A 26,103-nucleotide genomic window follows, 5' to 3' on the forward strand; every position below is an offset into this window, starting at 1 on the left:
GCGAAGGAAATAGGCAACGTTTCGGGCCGAAACCCTTCTTCAGACCCTCATCAAGATGATGGTTGGACTGACTCGATTTTGTTTTTGGATCACAGAAGAATTGAACTTCCAATATGTGGCAAATACATTTACATGTTAAGGATGACTACTTGGATGATAAAATGTCCAGCAACTGATAGCTCTAATCTCAATAATAAACCTCTACTCCAATAAATGTGAAGAGCTATTTGGAAAATAATATATATATGTTTGCATTGTGTCTCATCATTCTCTTTTTCCTACAAGGAATGTTTTGTTGCAACATCTGTATTCAAGGGAGACATAATGAAAACAAAATAGTTATAAAAAGAAACCTTCTATTCTTTTGGTTCTTCTTTTGTCAACAGATAGTTTACCTTATGATAGCATCGGAAATATGCAGCTCGCTCATCTGAAAACTTCTCCAGTCGTTTAGGACCTTTGCTAGATGCCTTCTTTAGCACAAGCCAGCATCTCTGGTATATCTACAATGTATAAAAGTAAAAACAAAACACATCAAATGTTTCTATTTTGGTTTGTGATAATGCTGTCCCCAAGAGAAAACAAAAATGCACACATAGCCGCATCAAATTAAATGTGGTACAGGGTTGCAGTAAACTTATGTCTATTATTGGATGTGCTACAAATGGAAATATAGAGGATCTGTAAACCAGGTAGCCTGATATTAGTAGTAGAAAAAGTACTGACATATACCATTGAACATGAATTAACTGGGCACTGAGAAATAGCCTCAGAGTGAAAGGACGTACCTCTAGAAAGGGATTGAGGAGGAATTTATTTCATCAGAGGGCGGTGAATCTGTGGAATCCATAGCCACAGATGGGTTTTAAAGTGCAGATGGACAGATTCTTGATTAGTAAGGGTGTCGGGGGTTATGAGGAACAGGCAGGAGAATAGAGTTGAGAGGGAAAAAAAGATCAGTCATGGTTGAGTGGCGGAGTATACTTGATGGGCCGAATGGCCTAATTCTGTTCCGATAACTTATAAACCCATGAACTTATAAAATAATAATAGAATTGGTAGAGACAATGTGGATTTATAAATGGGAAATCCTGTTAGACAAAGCAGAACAGACAAGGGTAAACTAATAATTTTGGTGTACTTGATATACTTGGAGTTGCTGGAGTCCTTGATAAGGTCTATGCAAAAGATAAATAACAAAATTAAGGCTTTGAGTAATACACTGGTGCAGACTGAGGAATGATGATCAGGTCAAAAATAGAATTAAGCAGATTATTTTCAAATTGGAAGACTGTGACCAGTGTGTTACTGCAGATACTGGTGATGGGGCCTCAGTCATTCACAAGCTACATTAAAGTCTGCATATGCTGCAATACAGGATAGCAATATGCAATGTGTGGAGGATGCCGGTAATTTCATCAGGACATAGACAAGCAAATCAAATGGAGAAGATGTAGCACATGGCCATTGAAAATAGAAAGTATTTTTTAAATAGTGAGAGTCATAGAGTCACACCGCACGGCACCAGTTCATCCAGCCCAACCTAACCATGTCTCATCTAAGCCAGTCACATTTGCCCATGTTTGGTCCATATAGACAATAGACAATAGTGCAGGAGTAGGCCATTCAGCCCATCAAGCCAGCACTGCCATTCAATATAATCATAGCTGATCATCCACAATCAGTATCCCATTCCTGCCTTCTCGCCATATCCCCTGACTCCGCTATCTTTGAGAGCTCTATCTAACTATTCCCTAACTCTTTACTATCCATGCATCTCTCCAAATGATTTCATGGTTATTATTGTTCCTGCCTCGGCTATTTCTTCTGGCAGCTTGTTCCATATACCCACCACTGTCTGTATGAAAAAGTTGACCCTCATATTCCTATTAAACCCTTCCCCTCTCACCTTAAATCTATGCCCTCTAGCTCTTGATCCTTGGAAAAAGACTGTGTGTGTTCACCCTATATATATTCTCCTCATGACTTTACATACCTTTATTAGATCACTCCTCAGCTCCTGTGCCCCAAGGAATAAAGTCCTAGCCTTCCCAACCTCTCTGGGGAGTCCTGGCAACATTCTCATGAATTTACATCCCTTAAAAATAAATCGTTCCCTGAAAGAGGTGTCACTATAAAATAGGGTGTTAAAGAAGGCGCATTACTGAAAGCATAATTTCTATAGCAGGGTGACTAAAACTGAACATAATACTTCAAGTGCAGCTTCATAACATCTTGAGCAACTGAAGTTGTACATAACGTCCTAACTTCTATAATCAATTCCCTGACTGAATGAAGGCCAATGCGCCTTCTTTAACACCCTATTTTATAGTGACACCTCTTTCAGGGAACGATTTATTTTTATTCCTAGATCCCTCTGCTGCACAACACTCTCCTGGGCCCAACCGTTTACTGAGAGATTGAAATGTGTTTGTATTCTGAGGGGATACGTGCACAGGAATCACCAAAAATTAACATGCAAGTAGGATGGGAATTCCAGAGCAGTGTTCAGAGCTACTCAGTGGCCATTAAGGACATAGATGAAATAATTTGTGTTTTTCAAACACGGCACAGTGAGTCTTCATAATTTTCCACTAAAGAGGGCGGTGGAGGCTCAGTGTCTGAATGCACTGAAAGATCGATAGGCTTTTAGCTATTAGGAAATTGGGATATAGGGACACAAGGAAGGAAGCACTGAGGTATCAGACCAGTAATGATTTTATTGAATAATGAATCAGTCTCAAGGAGCCAAAAGGCTTATTTCTACTTCAATTTCTAATGAACTGGTCCTTTCAATTATCTGGTTCAGATTCCTCTCTGAATTATTTATTCATTTGATGTTTGTTGAAAACCTGCTGAATGAAAATTCACTGTCACATTCACCAACTAGTAACATTCACTGTATTTAAAAAAAAATACAGTGTTGGAGTAAGTCAGTGGGTCAGGCAGCATCCCTGGAGAATATGGATGGGTGATGTTTCGGGTCAGGACTCTTCTTCACAATCAAGTTCTTCAGAGATGCTGCCTGATCCAACCAATGTTATTCCAGCATTTTGTGTCTTTCTTTGTAAATCACCATCTGCAGTTCATTGTATTCCCAATGGTAATTCACAGATTGTAAAGAAGTTTAGAATATCCCAAGAATATCATAAAAGGCATGTTTAGATATCCAGCGATTTTCAACCTCTCACCATTTAATACTTTCATATGATTCCCATGAAATCAGACATTCCTCGACTTACACAATAGGCAATTTATGTAAACTCGCACTTAGTTAAATAATTATGTATTCAATCCCTAGTGCAATCAAGGCAATTTGTAATTTTCACAACACGGCCCGATCATTCAAATTTACATCGGAAACATGGGGCCTGTAGAAAGTGCCCCAATGGCAAGACAGGACTCAAGCTGGTAATGGTGGTGGTGCTTCCCAGAAAGCCACAGGCCGCAGAAAATGCCCTGAATGCAACCAGACACCACTGAGACAGTTAATTCCCTCAGTGAGTTCTTTCGGGCAGGGAAACGGGGATGGTGATTCTGATTTGCGTAATGTCTCACCTACGTACAGTTCACAGAACATAGCCCTTACATAGGTCAGGGAGTGCCTGTACAATAATGCAATTGTTCATTTAGAAAATTCAGTTTTATTTTCTCTCCTTTATGAATGAAGTGCACACGTGTAACTTGCATGTGTCAGGGATGCTACCATGCGTGTGAAAGAGCAAATTTATTTGGATGAATTGGAGAGAATAGAAAATACTTTTCTAATTCCCCGATGCTGAAGCTGGGAAGGGGAGGGGAAGGGTGAGGTTTATTTTCCCTTCATGTTGGGGAATAATAAAGATTCTAACGCTCAACATTTTCAACGTTCATAATAAAGGAGTAAAGAATAAAAAACATAAGCACACTGTTACCTATGGCTGGTAATCGCCACCATGTTCCACTTCTCCAATAAAAGTCTCCACTCAATAAAAGTCAATTTGCAGCAAATCATGTTCATTGCTTTTGTCTCCTGCATAATGCTCAGCCATCCTCCCTGCTTGAACTATGCTTTTATGACTTTCATTACCAGAGACAATGGTCCAGACAAAATATCTGCGATAATATTTAAGATTTTCACTATAATGGCAATGGACACATTTTACTGTGTGGATGAACTGGAGGAGTCAAGAGTCAAGTCAAGTCAAGAGTGTTTTATTGTCATATGTCCTGGATGGGACAATGACATTCTTACTTGCTGCAGCACAACAGAATATGTGAATATGTAAACAATTTACATAATGGGGAAGAGAAAAAAAAAGAAAAGTTCAATCAATAACAAATAAAGTGCAATAATAATATATTCTTTTGCAGTTCAGAGCTCAGAGCTTATTCGTTGCTGTGTTTAATAGCCTGATGGCTTTAGGGAAGAAGCTGCTCCTGAACATGGACGTTAACAAGGGAACATGACTTGAGAATTAAGGGACAGAAGTTTAGAGGTAACATGAGGGGGAAGTTCTTTACTCAGAGAGTGGTAGCTGTGTGGAATGAGCTTCCAGTGAAGGTGGTGGAGGCAGGTTCGTTTTTATCATTTAAAATAAATTGGATAGTTATATGGATGGGAAAGGAATGGAGGGTTATGGTCTGAACGCAGGTGTATGGGACTAGGGAAGAATACGTGTTCGGCACGGACTAGAAGGGTCGAGATGGCCTGTTTCCGTGCTGTAATTGTTATATGGTTATATTAAATGGTTACAGTTTTTCAGGCTCCTGTACCTTCTTCCTGATGGCAATGGGGAAATAAGTGTGTGGCCAGGATGGTGTGGGTCCTTGATGATTTTGGCTGCCTTTTTGAGGCAGAGGCTACGATAGATCCCTTCAATCGTAGGGAGTTCAAAGCCGGTGATTGACTGGGCAGTGGTCACAAATTTTTGTAGTCTTATTCGCTCCTGGAAGTTCAAGTTGCCGAACCAGGCCACGATGCAACAGGTCAGAATGCTCTCTACCATGCACCTGTAGAGGTAATCTTCTCAGGAAGTAGTCTCGCTGATGTGCCTTCTTTATAATTGCATCGGTGTGCCGGGTCCAGGCAAGATCTTCAGAAATAAGCACACCCAGGAATTTGAAGTTATTGACCCTCTCCACCATCGTCCCATTGATGTGAACAGGATTGTGAGTCCTCATCCTTCCCCTACCAAAGTCCACAATCAGTTCCTTGGTCTTACCGATGTTGAGAGCCAGGTTGTTGTGCTGGCACCACTTGGTCAGTTGGTCGATCTCACTTCTATACTCTGACTCGTCCCCATCTGTGATTCGTCCAAAAACAGTGGTGTAATCGGCGAACTTGATGATGGAGTTTGCATTATGTGCGGCTACGCAGTCATGGGTATAGAGTGAGTAAAGCAGGGGCTGAGCACGCAGCCTTGAGGTGCTCCCGTACTAATTGTTACTGAGGATGAAATGTTTCCGCCAATTCAAACAGACTGTGGTCTGTGGATGAGGAAGTCGAGGATCCAATTGCAGAGGGATCTAACAGCCTTTCACGTTCAACATTAACTCTTAAACTTAGACATTTTAATCACCCTATCTGCAGAATGGCAACTTTAAGACTTATCCACAGCCCCAGATTGGTACCATGTGTAAACATCTCTTAAAAAAAAGTGATGTTACATTGTGAGCTTTGAAATATGCAGTATTTTGTTTAGCTGCCCACATTTATTAATATTCATACGTACATTTGAAGATCCAAACCTGATATTATAATCTCTTCTGTCTAGTATGTTTAACATTTAAAGAAATTGATATATATCCTTTTTAAATTATTATTGCAATTATTTTTAAAGTGCTGCTGATTTTCAGGGGTAACCTTACATTATTAGTATTTATATACCATGATCTGAATGTATTACAATACAAAGTATCTTTGTATACATTTTAGGAACAGAAATCACAACTCCATAAGTTTTCTTGCACCTTTTGCTTGCTCCACTGCGAAATCTCCTCAAGGTATGCCTACTTCGACGTTCTCCTCCCCTCTCCGACGAGTTCTACAACACCCTGTCTCGTTGCTTTGCCTTTCTGATTCCTCCTGCTCTCCAGCTATCTCTAGTTTCCCTTTCCCCTGTGTCTCAGTCTGAAGAAGGGTCTCAACACAAAACATCACCCATTCCTTCTCTCCAGAGTTGCTGCCTGTGCCACTGAATTACTCCAGCATTTTGTGTCTATCTTCAGTATAAACCAGCATCTGCAGTTCCTTCCTACACATATCCACAAGTTTTAAGTTAGTTAAGATTAAAGACAAAATTGGACCTTGGGGGAAGATACTAAACTGGGATGAGATAGATAACTGAATTATTAGGCAGGATCTAGGGAGAGTAAATTGGGAGCAGTTGCTAATGGGTAAGTCCAGATAGTGCATGTAGGAGTCATTTAAAGGCCAGCTGATCAGAGTTCAGGACCCGCATGTCCCAGTAAAGAGGAAGGATTATGATGCAAAGAAACGAGGAAAGAGGAAGGATTACCATGCCAATGAAAAGAAACCTTGGATCGCCAAAGAGGTTACAAATTTGATCAAAAAGAAAATGGAAGCACATATGAGGTTTAGAAAGATGAAATCAGACAGGGTCTTGGAGGAATATAAAGCAAGCAGGAAATAACTCAGTGGAAAATTAGTAGGGCCAAAAGGGGCCATAAAATGTCACTGGCGATAAGAATGAATGAAAATCCCCATGTTTTTAATATGTCGACGATAAACAAGAGCTGCCAAGGGGGGTGGTAGAGTCAGGATAAGGGGCATTTAAGAGAATTTTAGATAAGTACAATAATATGAATGGAAGGGAGCGATGTGGATCATGTAGTAGGCAAAAGAGATTTGTTTACTTGGTAACATGTTCAGCACAGATATTGTGGACTGAAGGGACTGTTTCTGTTCTATGTACTGAATCCACTATTTATACATTGTTGAATCATGATGCTTGAGTCTTTTTAATGCCATTCTGTAAATCTTTCTTGTAATTTCATTTCATAGATCACCTTACTCCAGGCATTTTATTCGATGTTTAATCTAACCTCTACAGTCTTTTAGCAGCCACATGATTCAAAAATCAATTATTTTTCTCATTGTTCCCTGATTATAATTAAGCAGTCTATGTTCTTCTATGTATTAATGGAACTTTCAAAGACACTTTAATGGATGTTTCGAAGACACTGGTAATTACCAGTGTTGGTGAACCATGCAATAAGTTTTCAACTTTAGTGAATGGAAGTTTGCAGTATACCTGACGTTTTCACGAGGCCTTTGTTTTGTGAAATGCAGCACAAGGAGCATTAACCAAACTCATCCTGTCTGTTTAAGAAAGAACTGCAGATGCTGGTTTATATCAAACCTAGACACAAAATGCTGGAGTAACTTAGCGGGCCTGGCAGCTTCTTTGGAGAAAAGGATTAGGTGACGTTACTGGTCGAGACCCTTCTTCAAACCAGTCTGTTCTCTGGCTCTCTTGCTGTTCGATTTCTGAGTCACTATTGTTGAGCAAATCACCCAATTATCATTTGCAATGACGAGAGCAAGACTTTTAATAATTCTGTCGTAAACTAGCAGTCATTCACACTTATTATACCCACAGACACATGATCTAATCAAATTCTTTACAGGCTGAACTGACCTCTCGCTAAATAATTCAGAGTTTGTGTATGACAGAAATTCCATTCTGGTGCAAATTGTCTGCATTCGATATTTGCAGATAGTGTTATATACTATGCAACTTTTTGATAAATTGAACATTGATTAAAACTTGAAGCAGGAACTTGGTATGAGTTTGCTACTAAACCAGACACCCTTCCAACGCTTTAATTAATGTGAAATTTGCACAAAACTTCAAAAGTTTAAGCCTGCATTATAACTAACATAAGCAATTTGACATCAATGTCTATATTTACACTGGGCACCACGTATTTTTTTTAATGCTAACACAATGGTTAGTGATTCCATCTTAATTCACATCAACTTCTTGTTTATGGAGAAACAAGGAACTGCAGATGCTGGCTTACAAAAGAAGACACAAACTGCTGGAGTAACTCAGCGGGCCAGGCAGCATCTTGTTGCCCGACCTGCGGGGCTAATCCAGCACTTTGTGTCTTCATGTTTATGGAAAATGTTTGGTCACTAGACTGATGCATGTTTTGGCAGAAGCTTTTATGTTTTGATCTCCCTTCTAACATGTTGCGGATGATGTCTAGAGAGCAAACTTATTTCAATGAGATCATTTCCATGCACATGTTTTTGATAACAAAATAAGCAAAATTACCTAATATCACTGACCTAAACTGATAAGCAAAGAGGATATAAGAACGTACTATAATGTAAGCAGATACAAGGCACATATTCACTCATACCTCTTCACCATTCATCAGGATCACAGCAGATCTTCAATTTCAAGTCCTAATCTATCCTGGTGGTTTTGGACACCATGACATACTTTGCCTGTGCATTATTTAAATTGGAATGGAAACTGTAAGAAGACAATGACATTGTAGATGTAGAAAAATGGAGTGTGCATGGAGTTTCAGATAGCATTTATCAAAATGGACTACTGCCTAAACTTTTATTTCAGTATTGAGTTTAGGAAATAGAAATTAGATTAAAATCAGAATTGAGGTGAAGAAATAATAAATAAAAAATAAAAGGAATGCCCTGCAATGGCAATGGAAGTGAAATGATAATGCAATCAGCTGTTTGGTCTGCCCTGTGCTTGAAACTGCAATGGCAATGGAGGCAAAATGAAAATTGATCAGCTGTTTGGCCTGCCCTGTGCTTGAAACGGCAATGGCAATGGAAGCAAAATAAAAATGCAATCAGCTGTTTAGCCTGCCCTGTGCGTGAAACTTCAATGGCAATGGAAGCGAAATGAAAATGCAATCAGCTGTTTGGCCTGCCCTGTGCTTGAAATTGAAATGGAAATGAAATGAAATTAGTTGTTTGGACTGCCTGAATCCACTCATTTTGGTTCACAAGGCCCCCATTAGCTAGAAACCAGTCACGTTTGCTCAAAATGCCTGTATTAGCCCAGGAGGAGCACTTTGGCCCAAAAGGCCCATGCCAGGCCAGAGAAAGTCCAGAAAAAGTGCATTTCACTGAGATTTCACTCAGATATTTTTTTAAAAGAGCCACTTTGGCCCTTCAGGCCTGTACTAACCCAGGAAGAGTCCCTTCGACCCATCAGTAAGTATTCCCCCTGCAAGTATTAAACCTCACCCCAGTATTTTTATCCCTCCCTTCATTGGCTCCCTGTGAGATCCAGGCCAGGATAGAATTCCCACCTTCATTGATGTGATCTGCAGAAAAAGATGAAAAATGTCTAAAATTGATTCTCCACCCTCTTCCCCTTCTCTCTCACAGTCTCTCACCTGTTTTGGGCAGAACTTTTGGCAGTTTGTGAGCTGCCAGCCCACCAGGCCAACAATCAATTTGACCCACATTGTCCATACTAGCCTTCTAGAAACCAGTCCCTTCGGCCCACAACACCAATACTAGCACTCCAGATGCCCCCCCACCCCCCTCCCTCCCCTCACTGGCCACCAATATTGGAATATTGCATTGGGGAACCAGCCCTCCCATGTGAACATGGGACCCAACGGGTCCCACTTAGTCTATTATATTAATATTATTAATTGGCCCCTTTTACTCCATCCCCGCCCTATCTGCTGACGCATAGCCCCCAACTCACGGGCGTGTCTAGAGAGGGAGGGGGGTAGAGAGAGAGGGCAGAGAGAGAGGGGGCAGAGACCAAAGCCTTTCCACCGTCTAAAAGGCACAACTTTGGAGTGCGATAAAATAGTCTGCCCTTGCCTGGATGAGTGCCATTCTTACAACACTCAAAACGTTTAGCACTGTTCAGGACAGGGCACCCTTAGATTGGCATTCCATCCTCCACACTATTTTCAATCTCTCCATTACTGGCACATTGTTGCTGCACTGCATACCATTGACAAAATGCACTCCTGTTACTTGCTGTAGCTTCTCGGACAGCACCTCCCAAACACATAATCACTACCATCGGCATGTATATGGAAGCACTAGCACTTGCAGGTTTTCATGCAAGTTACACACCATCCTGACTTAGAATTGTCTCTTTGTTGTCCAACTCTCTATCCACCAGGACTGTTGGAGTATCTTTTTTTGAGGTATGTCAATAACCTATCATTCACGAACCTATCCCACCACCATCTTTTCAAAGGCACCTGCACACTGGCAGTGAATAATGCCTTTGACATTAATGCCCATATGGCAATAAATGAATATCACCAAAAAAATCATATTGTGTGAATTACTTGCACATATTGATGTCAAAGATTACACTGACAGCAGTTTCAGCCACAGAACAGCTGAAAATTTAATACAAATTTGATTGAAAGGAATCGTTTTGTGGCTGTAATTTTCTCATCTAGATTTGGAAAAGTAGCTTTTTGCCAGCAATTACTGAGCATGCACCAGGCTGTTTTATCTGAAAATAGAAATAGAAATACAGACCTTACTCTGATATTAATCTGCATCATTCTTAGTGAAATGCTTTTGACCCGCATGAGGTGTCATTTGCTTTTGGTGCAGAAACATTAATAATATCCTCAAATGATAACCAATAATTATATGTAGTTTACAAGCAAACATTTGCAAGTTTTAAACATCGCATCAGGGATTGCTAAACATAGACATGATAAAGAGACAACTTAATTATTTCATAATAAATAAAATAGTAACAGTCCGTCAGTCCGTGGGCAAGAGGGGCCTACGAGAGCCCCCCCCCCCCCCCCCCCCCCCCCCCCCCCCCCCCCCCCCCCCCCCCTACTTCTTGGTTCTTGGGTGTCATTTTGTTCATTGGTATCTCCTCTGTCGGAAAAATGATGTTCCCAAGCCAAAAACTCATTTGATTTGAACTATGTTTTTTTTAACCCTCTATTTCAATCTATGTCAAAAATTTTTTTTTTTTTCACACCTTGCCCTCTTTCTTGTGGCCCTCTTCCATCTTCCTATGTCAACCGGAAAGCAAATCCATATTTCCGTGTGCAGCACTGGAAGCGTGACGATGGGGATGAAGAATTTAAACAGTGTAAAAAAAAAGATCTGGCATGGAAAGTGAGTATTGAGAAAGGTCAAGAGCCTCCATCTTGGGTTGTATTTGTCGCAGCAACAGACGAGGTGCCTTCAAATGTGACCACAATTGACTGCTATCCTGTGATCAATCATCCCATCATGGAATTTAGTACAGTTCAACAGTGTTTACGAGCTTCTGAAGAAGCAAGTCATGAGGTTGGGCAAGAATATATCATTACAACATTCAACTTGGGTGTCTGCATGAAGGCATATCCTCTCATGTGGAGTCATCCTGCAATGTACAGGAAACACATTGCTGTATCCACAATTATCTGCAATTTCTTGCAGTCTTGGATGGAGCTGTTCCCTAACTATGCTTTCTACATCTATAGAGTAGAATCTGTTAAATATGGCATGTGATAAGGTATCCAATGGGGTCAAGGAGATCCCTTTCTTCCTTCAACATGTTCAGGTATTGACTTGCCATGATGATAGTCATATAAACAAATAGAAATTAAGTGACTGTGCTAATTGAAACATATCTCATGCAAGATCCCCCAAATCCTCAAAATTCAGCAAAAGCAACCAGATCAGTTCTTGAAACATCTGCCAAAAGGGCTTAGGATTGTGTCCTTCCCCAAATTCAGATTCATTTAATTACATTTTATGGGAAATTGACTTCAAAAAGAAAGATGTTTTTCTAAGGAAAACAATTACGCAAAATAAATGGCAAGAGGTTTTTACAAGTTGTTTTTTTAGCACGATATAGGTAGCCTTCACTGACACTAGTGAGTTGAGATCCTCCACATCTGGTGCACAGTTAATCAACACACACATGGGTAGAGCAGTGCTTTGTCTTACATATCATCACAGTGTAAGTGTCTATATTAAGTGGACGACAATATGACTTAGACAATAGACAATTGACAATAGATAATAGGTGCAGGAGTTGGCCATTTGGCCCTTTAACTTATGGTTAAATCTCTTACAACCTGAAGTCTCAGTAAGAGCCGAACAAAGGAAGATGGTCAAAGATGTTGAACCTCTCTACTTGTTGCAACTTGAGCAATCTCCTCAGACCTCAGCTAATGGTTCTGGAATTCTAGAGCAGTGTTCTTGACCCAATCAATGGCCTTCCTTGATGCTACTCTTTACTCTCCACTCCACTGTCAGTGAAGGCTGTCTCTTGGAACTTGTTTTACTTGGAACAGTAACATTCTCTATGATGTGTAGGATGGAACTGCAGATACTGGTTTACACCGAAGATAGACACAAAATGCTGGAGTAAATCAGCGGTCCAGGCTGCATCTCTGGAGAGAAGGAATGGGTGACGTTTCAGGTCAAGACCCTTCTTCAGACCCTCAGTTACTCCAGCATTTGGTGTCTACTTTTGTTTTGATGTCAGGTTCCCATAAAATTTGGGGAGGAATTAATTAAATAAATCTGAATCTTGGCATAGGACACAATCCTGTACCCCTTGTAGCAGATGTTTCAAGGCCCTAAGGTCATCGGTTGTTGGTCGCAGGACCAGGCTGTATCTTTCATAATGGTCCCAGGCGCCATATACCATGAGCATCTCCCTGGGCCTTGGCACCACAAGGCCCAGTAAAAGTGGAGAGCTGGCTAAAACAACACAATTGACATCTGGTGGGCTCTGGCATCAGGTTCACGGGTTGTCAAATCTGACGTTGAATGTTTATGGAAATCACTTTGGACCTGTTTAAAATAAAAACTAGAACATTTTGAAATGTTAATTTATTTTACAAATATAAGCACCAAACTGGTGACACGGATAACCAGGTAATAATAAATAGTTTAATGTCACTTAATTAGATCAGCAGTTGATTTCTCCCAAGTTCCCAGAACCAATCTACACTGGCACAGATTCAGCGGGCAGATTTCCCAGCCTGAGAGTTGGGCTCTGCTTAGTACTATTGACGCCACCCAGGAATAGCCTGGTGCAGGCTTGTGTCCCTTTAGATCCATTACAGATCACAACAAGAAGTTCAGCTCCGATGGTATTTGTTCAATGTACGATGTATAAATCAAAAATGAAATGTTGTCTCCAATGCAATCTTACAGTTATTTTAAAATCTCCTCAAACACAAATCTATTACCACTAATGAAAAGCAGAACAAAATAGGCACAATCTTTAAATTTGAGCCAGTCTACATTGGAAGGAAAATAAATTACAAATTCAATCACATATAATGCTCTCAAATCTGAGTTAATTGGAATTTCCTCGACAGTTTGATAGCGTAGCAAGGAAAGGTAGAAATGGATATTATAACTAAATATATCAAATGAAGGCAATTGCATTTTCTTTTAGCCCAATTATTTGTCATTTGATATTGGCCATGTGTCTCTGCCCTCCATTCCCTTCGCTGCTTAATTGCTTCCACTATATTTTACTGAACACAGTTGTTAAGGTGGTCTGACCTCAACCCCTTCAAGTTTGAGCAGAGTTGTCATAATTTTCTACTTAGTTACATGTTTCAAATTTCTCATTTAGCTTTTCAGCGCACTTTTTTTCCCTGTTAAGTATTACACCTAATATTCCTCCAGATCATTTTATCTTCCCCTTTTTTTTGGCGTGCTATGACATCCACGATCTATTAACAAGAATTCCTTTTTTTTCCTTATAATCGGTTGTGCATCATGTATTTGCTCATATGGACTTCCTGGCATATGTTGTTGCTATTGCTTGCTTCCTCACCTCATCTATCAATGTACTTTTTGTCAGCTTCTCCTGCCTTTAGTTCCCTTAACTACTTTTTGACCAAAGTTACTCTCATGTGGCATCCTGTTTATTTTGTATACATTTCCCTTGAATAAAATGTTGGGGGAAAATATGAAAACCATGATTAAACCATGAATGCTTAAGTTTAACTTACACATCTAATAAGATACTTTTTTAATGCTCTCTTGTTTCTGGATACTTTGGTTTCCATTTAAAATAATGTTGTTTTCAACAAGGCTTGAGTACAAAAAGCGATTAAACTTACATATTCATAAAGCAGAAATAGACATAGTCTCAACAGAATCAGCTTCAAAAATGAATATGTGTGTGTTGGTCAAATCCATTAAGCTATCCCCTTTAAAAACATCTAACTTACATAGCATTAAAGCATTAAAAGTGATAAGATTGCAAGTATGAGGGGCACTGCCTCTGCACATCATTTAACTTCAATTTTCTAATCTCCCTCCCCTGCCATATTCATACAAAACATAACATAATTGCAACAGAAGGGTTAGACTACAAGGAAACAAAAGTTTGTGATCAAACTTCTGGAATGTATTTAGGATTATTGATCTGTGTAATTAATCTGTGTAATAACCATCCTACAAGGAATGGCACAGGCATGACCCAAACAGGGTAATAGACTGAGAATAGAAAGTAGAAAAAAAACAATTGGGAAATAGTGTGCAAAACATAAACTAGTAAGTGACTTGAAGATTGCAGGAGAGGAGGTGCAATCACTAGGAGTGATACAGAGAATCTCTGCAAAAAAACACAGCAAAGCAGAGAAGGGAAGAGAGAGGAGGGGGAGAGAGAGGAGAGGGGAGGGTGGAGAGAGGGGGAGAGGAGGAGTGGGGGGGAGAGGGGGGGAGAGAGGGGGGACAGAGAAAGAGAGGGGGAGAGAGGGGGAGGGGGAGGGAGGGGGAGAGAGAGAGAAGGGGGGGAGAGAGGAGCGGGGGGGGAGAGAGAGGGGAGGGAGAAAGGATGGGGAGAGAAAGGGGGGGAGAAAAGAGGAGAAGAGAGGAGGGGTTACAGGAGGAGGGGAGCAGGGCGGCAGCTCGTGGCCCGGGGGCAGCTCGCGGGTGGGAGACGGCAGCAGCTCGTGGGTGGACGTCACTCGCAGTGCAGACACAGCACGCAGAGCCCGCAGCACGCAGAGCCATTGTGACGTCATCAGCCAAAGCCGCTCGGTTTCCATTTTCAAAGACATTTCAGATTTGTGAACATTTTCATAAATAACGAGAAATAAAGCATGAATTTTTCAGATAAGACAATTTTGGACTGCGGGATAAAACTCTACAGAAATATGTAAAAATGTTCCCGTTTGCGTGTCGTTTTGTCGAGTAGATGTAATCACACACATACAAATAAATACACACACACACACACACAGACACACACACAGACACACACACACAGACGCACACAGACACACACAGACACACACACACAGACACACACACACACATCCAATATCAGAGTTTTATAGTTATAAGGATGATGATCAAGGAAAGGTAAAACCCACAATGGTTCATTGTTGGCTGTGGGCATGGTGATATACGGTTACACAGACAATGGAATTCAACAGGACAACAGTGAAACTAGTATGATGAATAAGGTGGGGGAGGGATGGAGAGAGAGGGATGCAAGGGTTACTTAGCGCCAAAAGGAGATATTTATCTTCAGTTGTCAGTGAAGTCAAAAGATATGAGTGGGCAAAACTGAGTAGAACCAAGGGCCGGTACTTTGGCATAGATTCATAACCAAGGATAAGTTTATTTTTTCTCTATTACATGCTGCAATCACTGCTAACAATGGATGTAGGTTTGGAGGTATTAACATGATAGATAACAGTCTTGTGTTTATGGATAAAACTTTTCAAAATAATAATGCACCTGATATGGAAGCAGAAACAAAAAACATACTGACTTTATGTAGGATATTTTGAATAAATGTGAATCTGCCCATTTACTTTTTCTGTCAAAAATCAAAGTGCTGAAGGAACTCAGCGGGTCAAGCAGCATCCATGGAGGGAATGGACAGGTGGACAAATGATGCTTCAAGTTGGAACCCTTCTTCAAACTGATGGAGTGGGGGGGGGGGGGGGGGTGTAGAAAACTGGAAAAGAGAGATGCGTGTGAGGCAAAGCCCGGAAGTGATAGGTGGATACAGGTTGGGGTGGGAGTGGGCATGATTGGCAGATAGGTGGAGCAAGTGACAAAGGGTGGAGATGAAAAGAAGATACAAGGTTGTCAGAAAAGGAAAGAAGAGATGGAGTGAAATGTAAAGTTTGAGGAAGAAATATAGGTGGAAGGGGAAGAGATGGATAAAAGGGACTTTAGGGTGGCAAATCTCCCCCTCGGGCTTTACATTTCACCCTTCCTCTTCTCTCCTTATCTGAAACTCTTTTGTATTATTTTCATCACTAGCTTTTGTCACTTTCTCCATCCATCTGCCCTAATCTCACCTCTCTCTTCCAGCTCTCTCCCCTTCTACTCCCTCGGTCTGAAGAAGGGTCCTGATCCAAAATGTCATCTGTCCATTTCCTCCACAGATTCTGCGTGACCTGCTGAGTTCCTCCAGAACATAGGTTCTGGCTCAAGATTCCACCATCTGCAGTTTCTTGTGCCTCTATTTCTTCTGTCAATTACTTTTATTGGTGGCCTTTAATAGCTGTAGACATAAATTTCCCTATGTTAGCAGCACAAGGAGCTGGCATTTTATGTCTGTCTACTGAAACACGTGTTAAATGTATCTATATAGTCTTAGCACTCATGTTAAGAAAGAGCACAAGCTGTCAGAACTTCATTAGTAGTCGTTCTAACACTCTTAATCCAGATGGCGTAGTCTAAGTTTCTCAGTAACAGATCAGCTGATTCTGTGTATGTTGAAATTCATGAGCTCAAACACTGGAGCATTATGACTTGTTTTATTTGCTACAGCCCATAATGTTTATAAAGCTATTAACCATATGCTGCATAAACCGAGTCATAAAAGTGCATGTGAGGAAAAGAAAATTAGTCTATTCCAACTGTGCACATCTGCCAGCACATTGGCAATAGCTAACATACATCCTTTATCAGCCAAAGTTTAATCCAATGTAAATGCGAAAATGCCATCGCCAAGGCAGCTGGTTAAACCTTCCACTTTCTCTTCTACTGCCAGTTTTTTAAATTAATTCATGTTTCAGACTCTGGGCATTCCTGATAGGCCAGTATTAAATGACCACCCTACTTAAACCTTGATAAAATTGTGACTTTGGGACAAACTAGTCATTCTGGTGCTCTAGTGCTGGTGGGTGGCAAGTTTCAGGATTTAGGTGCTGTGTGTTGAAATATTTGCATGATGTTGAAATATTTTCAAGGGTATGGTGCTTGAGAGGAACCTTAAAGTGACTGTTCCCATGCACGTGCCACTCCTGTCCTTCGTGGCTGCAATGTATGTTGTTTTGCAAGGTGTTCTCAGACCAAGCAAGTTACATAAGATACATAACTGTTGCATGAGTGTAGTTGAGGTGTCATGCAGCAGAGAGCTTCCTGAGGTGCCATGGCCACGGTGCCCGCCTGAAAGTCGGTGGATGGCGGTACTCACCTGAAGGCTCAGCGGCAGTACCGCAAGCTGTTGCAGACGTAGGCAGGCAGATGAGACTAGCTTATTTTGGCATTAGGTTTAGCATGGAAATTATGAGCTGACTGGTACTGTTTTATGTTCTATGTTCAGTCAAATGTGTTAAGTTATTGATGAGTAAGTATTGCTTCATAGCACAGTTGACACCACCATTCATCACTTTGCTAATGATTGAGAGTAGACTGGTTGGGCAGTAATTAGCTAAATTGGATTTGTCCTACTTTTTATGAACAGGACACATCTGAGCAAGTTTCCACTTTGTTGGCTAGATGCCAGTGTTGTAACTGCACAAGAACAGCTTGACCAGAGGTACAGTTTGTTCTGAAGCATACTTTCGTACCAAAGCTTGGATGTCGACTTGTCCTATTGTTTATGCTGTATTCATTGCTCTCCGATATTTCTTACTTTCAGCTGGAGTAAATCAAGTTGAATGAATATGGTTGCACAAGCTTCAGACTTAAGGGCCTATCCCACTTACGCGACCTTGGCTCGTATATTACGCGACCTCGTGGTCGCTTGAGGCGTACGGGCACCGTATGGCCGTGCGGGGCCGGTCCCACTTAGAAGCGCGGAGTTGGGCGGGGCTGGTCCCGACATTACGCAGGGCTCCGAAATTCCTGCAGTGACCGACATCTTCGCGCACCAATGGCCTATCGGCCCGCGTACGCACGCAGGCGCATTGCAGTCGTACACAGTGCCTTGACGTCATAAGCAGCGTCTTGACGGCGTACGTTTAGCGCGTGGCGTTGCATAATTACGTTATCGCCCGGCGTGGCATTGCATGATGATGTCACCGCCCAAAACCCTTCTTCAGACTCCAGTCTGAAGAAGGGTTTCGGCCCGAAACGTTGCCTATTTCCTTCGCTCCATAGATGCTGCCGTACCCGCTGAGTTTCTCCAGCAATTTTGTCTACCTTCAAAAAATAGATGTGATATAGATACGTTCATATGTCATGGGAGCAGAATTAGGCCATTCGGCCAGTTGAGTCTACTCTGCCATTCAGTCATGACCGATCTATCATTCCTTTTCAACCCCATCCTCCTGCCTTCTCCCCATAACCTCTGACACCTTTATAGATATTATACTTACAAATCCAGTGGCTAATTTGGAATATCAAACAGGATATTAAATCTAATAAAGGAATATAAATCTAATGCAGGCTGTCACATATGTGCATGGCTTTACAATCAGAATTCAGTTTAGAAACTCTATAAAGGGATATTTTAAAAATTGTACAAAGGGCATCCTAAGTGTCACAATGTTAACTTAATTTATTTTGTAACAGAAAATGCCATTATGGAGCTTCTTCAATTATGAGTTCAAACAAACAGCTCCATACGCCTAAAGGGAATTTATTTTTCCACAGAATTTCTTTTCCCCTGTTATTTTTTCAAGCTCCAAACTGAGATACCTGCAATGTTGTAATTAATTAAGGAGTATTGTGGGTAAAGCTAATGAATTTAGAGCTTGGATCAGTGCTTGGAATGACGATGTTGTGGCCATTATGGAAATGTGGTTGTGAGAGGGACATCACTGTCAGCTCAACGCAACTCTTTGATGATTCGATGGTGAAAGAGGTGGAGAAATTGCTTTGTTAACTAGGGAGAATGTAACTAAGAGAGGACATACTGGAGGGTACATCTACTGAGGTGTTGATTTTAAAATTAAGAAAGGAGCAATTATACCGATGGGAATATAATATAATTTTATGGGATTATATTATATTATAAACCACCCAATAGCCAACAGGAGATAGAGCATCCAATATGTTGGCAGATTACAGAAGAATGCAAGAACCACAGGGATGTTGTAGTGGGTGACTTTAACTTCCCAAATATTGACTGGGACTAGGTCAGGTCTAGAGGATTAGATGGTGCAGAATTTGTTAGATGTATCCCAGAAGGTTTCCTTAAACAGTATATGGATAGTCCGACTCAAGGATGGACCATATTGGACTTTGTATTGGGAAACAAACCTGGCCGGATGAGTGGTGTTGCTGTGGATTAAGAAATTGGAGATAGTAATCACAACTCCATTAGTTTTAAGATGGTTTTGAATAGGGACAAGTCTGAATGTTACCATATTAGCATGCTTCTGAGAGGAGTAGTAAACATTGGTAGTAAATATCAATATCTGAACCATTTTTATGATTTGTCGGCTTTTACTGGGTGCTCTGGGTTCCTCCTGTACTGGTTTGTAGTTTAATTGGCTTTGGTAAATTGTAAATTAGTGTGTAGTATAGTGCTAGTGTACAAGATGATCACTGTTCGGCATGGGCTCGGTGGGCCGAAAGGCCTGTTTCTGTGCTGTATCACAAAACTACATATCAGATTTATGGTTTCATTACATTAGAAAATCTGATCTTGAACATCAATTTGACATAACAATTATGGAATATTGCTCTTTCTTTGATAGTGTTTTACATTCCTAGCAGTCACTGGGTAAAGTACTTTCTACTGGAATCCTTACTGGATGTATCAGAGACTCTCTTACATTCATGGTGATACATTAACACAAATGGGCAGCTTATCAGGCTATCATAAATTAGGCACCAAAACGAGCCAGAATTAAATTGTCAACTAAGTGCAGCAAATTGATATTGTTTTATATTTAATGAGAAGCATCAAATATCAGCTTTACACCTCAATTATAACCTTGTCTTGGGTATCTTTAAGTCCTTTAATTGCACTTCCAGAAAACTGGTGTTGAGTGTGCTGTTTAAAGCAGAAAAAAGAGATTCATGTAGATTACAAACAAAGGACCAATTAGTTGGTCTTTGTACACTCAGTGCATTTAACGTGCTTGCTTCTGCTTCGGAGAGGAAGATTATTAATGCCCTCCTGGATAATTTATAGCATTTTTATGGTTTTCATCCTTAAAACCATTTTTTTCCCCCAATAAATGACCAATGGCAAAAGCTATTTTCTCCACCATGCAATGTTAATTTTCAATCAGGTCTATATGGCAGTGTCTTCTGTACTAAGACTGTATATTTTACTGCAATGTTTATTTTTTTCTTCATATATGAAATCAAAGGAAATATTTAATTTTTATCTATATGAAAACATATGAATAATTGCTTCCGGGCATGCTTTGCTCATTTTAATGAGCTTAATCTGTACAGGCATGGCAGGCCACATCAATTCTGTCATAAAATATGAATTATTTAACAGGTGGCTGCTAAAATGTAGGTGCAAAATAACCAATACGATTGTACAGTTACTAAATATTTTGATGGGATTCTCTTATTCCTGTAAAACATGTTCAAACACCCCTGTGAATTTCTTTCCCATTTCAGTTGCTATTGAAAAGTTGTAGTTCCATTGGAACAGAACCAATTGAGCATATCCTAATTATTTATCTTTAGAGTATATTGATGCATTTTAACAGCCTTAAGGAATAATTACCGTTAAGAAAGCATTATCTAAGGATTGAGCTTTTGGTTCCACATGCGTACTATCCTAAAAACAGTGTTCTCATAATTTATTATGGAATTATATCAATTTTCCAGTCAAGTCAAGCCCAATGTACCTAATTGTGTACATAATTGTTATCATCGACACAGTTCATTTGCACATACATCCTGAGAATTATCTGTAGAGAAAATCCAAAATGCTAGATTTTACATTTTAGATACGTGTATGTTGAGAATTTAAACAATATAGATGTAAAATGAGAAGTTATTCAATAAATAAATGATAGACATTTAACTTGGAAAAGAAACCAAATTTAATTTAAAATCAATATGTAAGGAAATTTTACAAGTGCATTATTAATAACCTTAATAAATTGAATGAACATTTTAATTAAACTTGAAGGGATATGTTGCCATGGAAATATATATTCTGAATTAGTACAGCATGTCCATGAATCTATTTAGCATGAATATGACATTACCATATTATTGGTTTTATCTAGGGTTAAAACAGTTAGATTATTCCATGGACTAGGTTTATATTCCCTTGAACATGAAAGATCAAAGAGCGATCTAAATGCAGAGGTTTAGTTGATCAAACACACTAAAAGAGAAAAATAATATTTACTCTCGGGGGGGGGGGGGGGGGGGGGGGGGTTAGAAGGAGTATAAGGCGACAGGGAGGAGGGGAAGTATACTCCAGAATAAGAATAGATAATCTTGGCATTTGTTCGGAAGTGTAAATCTTCACAATGAAGCTGATAGGATATCTGGAAATCTTGACGCCAAATAAAAAGAGATGAGGAAAACTTGTTTTCCAATTCAAAAATTGAAGTGGTAGATATTTTCAAGGTATGGATTATGTAACCAAAGCAGGTGGATTATTTTAAGATACAGATCAGACATGATCTACTTATAAGCAGAAGAGGATGATCCATATCAGTCGTTATGCACATATCTGGATCATATACCCTTACACGCATAAGATATTTGATAAAAACACATTTTAAATGGGCTAGTTGGCCTGGAATATTTCACATTTAGTTTTTGGACCTGTGTTTGTTACTCATTCTTGGTTCACCAAGCATTAGAGATGTAACAGTAAGGCATAGCATTTTTAGGTGAAATAAGTCATTGTAAAGAAAATACTGATTTCCATTTGTGATCCCTATTCCAAGACCTTGGTTGTTGAATGTTGTCAGCTTGAATCATTGCAAATGTTGAATGAGTCAGCTTGGCAACCAAATAAATGTTCAAGGTAGTGACACCGTCAAAGATCATATGTGCAATATGATTGCAATGAAAGACTCACGAATTTCTGTTACAAAACAAGGCTTTGCTTTGGAGAATCTGCCAATGAACACAGAATAAATTCCACACTGTGATAACTGGCCAACCTTTGTTAGAAAGAGCAGCAACTGATTGTTCCTAATACTGCTCAATCACTCCAAAATAGTGGTAATACTGACCATTTGATTGCTTTTCTTTACCTATTTTCTACTGTCATCTAACCATGATGATGAGAATTAAGTGGTAATGGGCTTGCACAGTTAACTTTAGAGGAATGCATATAATGTCACACCTAATCCTGACTAAATTTGTAACCAAGTTTTAAAGAGTGAAATACCTCACTGTCGCATCAATATAATTAGAAATAAATATTTTAGTAATCGTCTAAGAAAAAAGATTACCAGCTGGTATATATTTACTTACAAGCTTGTTCTATTTTCAAACTTGTAACAAAATCTACTTTATTTTTAAGATCGTATGTCATCTTAAAAGCTGGGAGAGAGATGGTGTAAAAATACAGTGAAATGATACATAGGGTATCCTGACTATTGACCTCTACTTCAATTCCAAAATGTAACAAACCAGAGAGTAGCAGACACGTTGCTTACCAATGAACCTGACAGCATCCTGAATACCTAGAATGAGCAAGAGGATTGCACATTTTATACATCTGCAAGAGAGAGTCCGTTGCTAAAAGTAACTCATAATGTGTATTATTGTTTGGTTTGTACCTTTAAAATCAAAATAATAATAAGTGTGTTAATATAAAATAAGGAATTGAGCTGATATCTTTTACAAAGTTTGCAGTTTAGTTTAGCTTAAAGATGCAGCGTGGACAGACCCTTTGGCCCACTGAGAGCACGCCAACCAGTGATCACCATTCACTAGCACTATTCTACACACTACAGACAATTTACAACTTTACCAAAGCCAATTAAACTCCAAACGTATCCGTGTTTGGAGCGTGGGAGAAAACCCATGCGGTCACAGGGAGAACATACAAACTCCATGCAGGCAGCACCCATAGTTAGGATCGAACCCGGGATTCTGGCGCTGTAATGGGCCAGTCGCACTTAGTTGATTTTTCAGGCCACTGCCGGCGACTGTCAAGTTCTAAAGTTTCTGAATTCTTTGATTTGAGCTAAAACCTTGAAGATTTCCTGTGTCATGCATGTAACTATCATTTATTGTGGTATTTTGACCAAGTTATGCCCAGTTCTCTCGTTGAGTCCTGTATAGAGCTTTTACAGAGTTCTGCAAGAACCCGCAGAGAACATTTTTTTTTAATCACTTGTTTTCTTGACAACTGTGACTGTACAGAATGTGCAGTCCTGCACTCTATTCTTCTACACGTATCACTTAGGTGATGCTTACCAATTACCAATCACTTACCAATTAATAAGGGCTTAGGAATACAAGACAACAGGCTAAGAGTGCAGAATGGACACATTGTAAAAGCATTGTCGGTTTAGACAAGAAAACGTTGCCACATGATGACAGCACACCAAGAGATGTGGCAGACCCTACCTAAAGATGGAAGTCAGGCCAATGTTGGAATCAGTCAGGGCAAGTGTGCAGCCTCTGTGGGAAAATCAGGGATGGACAACTCGGACAGGCAAAACCTGCCTAATTGGCCAAATCATCGGGTCGAGAGCCACTGTAAAAAGATAGTTCTATTCTACCAGATCTGTGACATCAAAACTTTCAGAACCCCTTGATCAACCCACTGCCCCAGGAAGGCCCCAACATGATACCAAGGCATCTTCAAAGTGTTGAACAACGTGTTAACCAATGGAGAGAAACATGACAGGAATTATGTGAAAGAAAGGAAAGACCGGTTGCATAGGCAGTCCTTGGGTTATGTACGGGCTCTGTTCCTGAAAACTGACTGTAAACACGTCCGAAATGTCAGTTTTCTATAGCTACCCATATCATGTTGTTCTACATATACTTTCTATAATACTTTCATTTTACCAAATATCTATATTTACCCTAACACTACCTATTTTTAAACTAACGGAACATATACCATTTAATGGTATATGTTCCACGTTCCACAAACTTCAAAACATTTTATCGTTATTATTACAACTGTCTTGAAGTTCTAAAGTTTCTGAATTCAAGAATGATGAAAGGATTTGTGTAAAGTCAATTTTCCAGAAGTCAGGTCTTTCGTAAACCAGACAGCCCCCATTCTTGTTTTCTACACTAATATTCTATCCATCCCCATCTTGTCTGAATCCACTGCAGTTAGGAATGCGAAGCTGCCGTTCTTGACCTTGTTTACACCGTGGTTCAGTAATGTCTGAAACGTGAGATCTCTGATCTCCGCTATATCTTTCTCCAGGGTTACTGAGCACTGGTGAAGCCACCCTCCAAAGGGTGGGGCACTGATTACACGACTATCAACATTGCTGTCTGAGAAGCCAACAGTTTATAAATATCAGTTCTCAATTAAATCCTCATGATATTTTAAAGTATTTTGCAACCAAGAGGCTTCTTATAAAAAGAAGCAATTGTGTATATAGCATTCCTTTCATGAACAGAGTGCCTTTGAGGACCGCACCAGGTCCCTACTTGTTCTCGGCGGCTGTGTCCCTCTTTGTTATCTTTGTAATTACAAATGATTTTGTAATGCAGATATTTAACTGGAGCACGACAGGGTTGAAAAAAATGAGCACATTTGTGAATTATGAATATATCCATATTGTTTTACATCGTCAGAACAGAATTGAGCTCCAATTTTGGATGGCCATCATTGTGGATGGTCATCAAAGCAGTCCAAGGACTGCAACACATGATTACTCTTCACTGGTCAGACATTGATCCAGCCAGCACACCAACTGCCAGAATCAACCAGGTTTTTGTGATGTATAAGCCCAAACGTACACGCCTTGCTTTAACTGTGGTGCTGCTGATACGAATGTAAAGTATCACAGAGAGAGCTGCTAAAACATTTGCCCCTTATTCATTTAACATGTTATCTAACCCTACACAAATGTCACAGATAAATGTCGCACATTTACACAAAAGACACAGCTTTCGCTTTAAAAAACGAGGTACAGATTTTCTGAGTTTCTTTGATCTTCTCAAGGGAACAATTCTTGATTCTTGATAAAAAAAGTAGAGGGTGTCCCTTTTTGTCAGGTCAGTCAAAACTTGTGTTATCTCCTTTCACACTCTCCATGGGATTAACCTCTGGAAAGCACTTATCATCACAGAATATTTTTTTATTTATCCCTTGTTGGTGAGAAAAGATTTGTAGGCACACTCCTAATTTTTTTCACGAGGTATCAGTCTTTAGTATTGACTTTAACCATTATGCCAGATTTTGTTGGGTATTTAAATTCCATCATGTATTTGAAACATGTCCCACCATACTGAGGCCTAATTTTATTTGTGCCAACTGCTTTCCTTCCATTTTTCCCTCAATACTTGACTGAATTCACCTCAGTTGCATTACGAATCTCAGGCACATCAGTAACTAAGCAGGGAGGCCCATTTCACAAAGAGTAAACAACAAATAAATCTGCTTGAGCCAAATAAAAAGTGTTGGGGGAACTCAGCGGATCAGGCAGCATCTGGGAAGAGAATGGTAATGTTTCTGGTCAGGAGCCTTCATCACTGAAGAACAATTCTGACCCAAAACATCATCAGTCCATTCTCTCCCCAGATGCAGCATATGCAATCACTTGTGACAACATAAACCTGATTTCCCCATCACAAATGCTGACTCCCTCATCATAACTAGACCACGTTTAGTCTGAAGAAGGATCTCGGCCGGAAACATCGCCCATTTCTTTCCCCAGAGATGCTGCCTGTTCCGCTGAGTTACTCCAGCATTTTGTGTCTATCTTCGGTTGAAACCAGCATCTGCAGTTCCTTCCATCACATTTAGTTTAGTTTACTTTACTTTAGAGATACAGCATGGAAACAGGCCCTTTGGCCCATCGAGTCTGCAC

The 26,103-nt window shown here is 40.0% G+C and overlaps 1 protein-coding gene across 1 annotated transcript in view; it reads right to left on the bottom strand.

Moving 5' to 3' along the window:
- The window catches only part of LOC129707562 (docking protein 5-like), a 182,233-nt gene that overhangs the window by 125,222 nt on the left and 30,908 nt on the right, over positions 1–26,103 (bottom strand). The window contains 1 exon segment of the mRNA XM_055652710.1: positions 396–503. Within this exon segment, the coding sequence (XP_055508685.1) occupies positions 396–503 (108 nt within the window).

The sequence above is a fragment of the Leucoraja erinacea genome, chromosome 21, assembly GCF_028641065.1.
Source record: "Leucoraja erinacea ecotype New England chromosome 21, Leri_hhj_1, whole genome shotgun sequence".
Lineage (NCBI taxonomy): Eukaryota > Metazoa > Chordata > Chondrichthyes > Rajiformes > Rajidae > Leucoraja > Leucoraja erinaceus.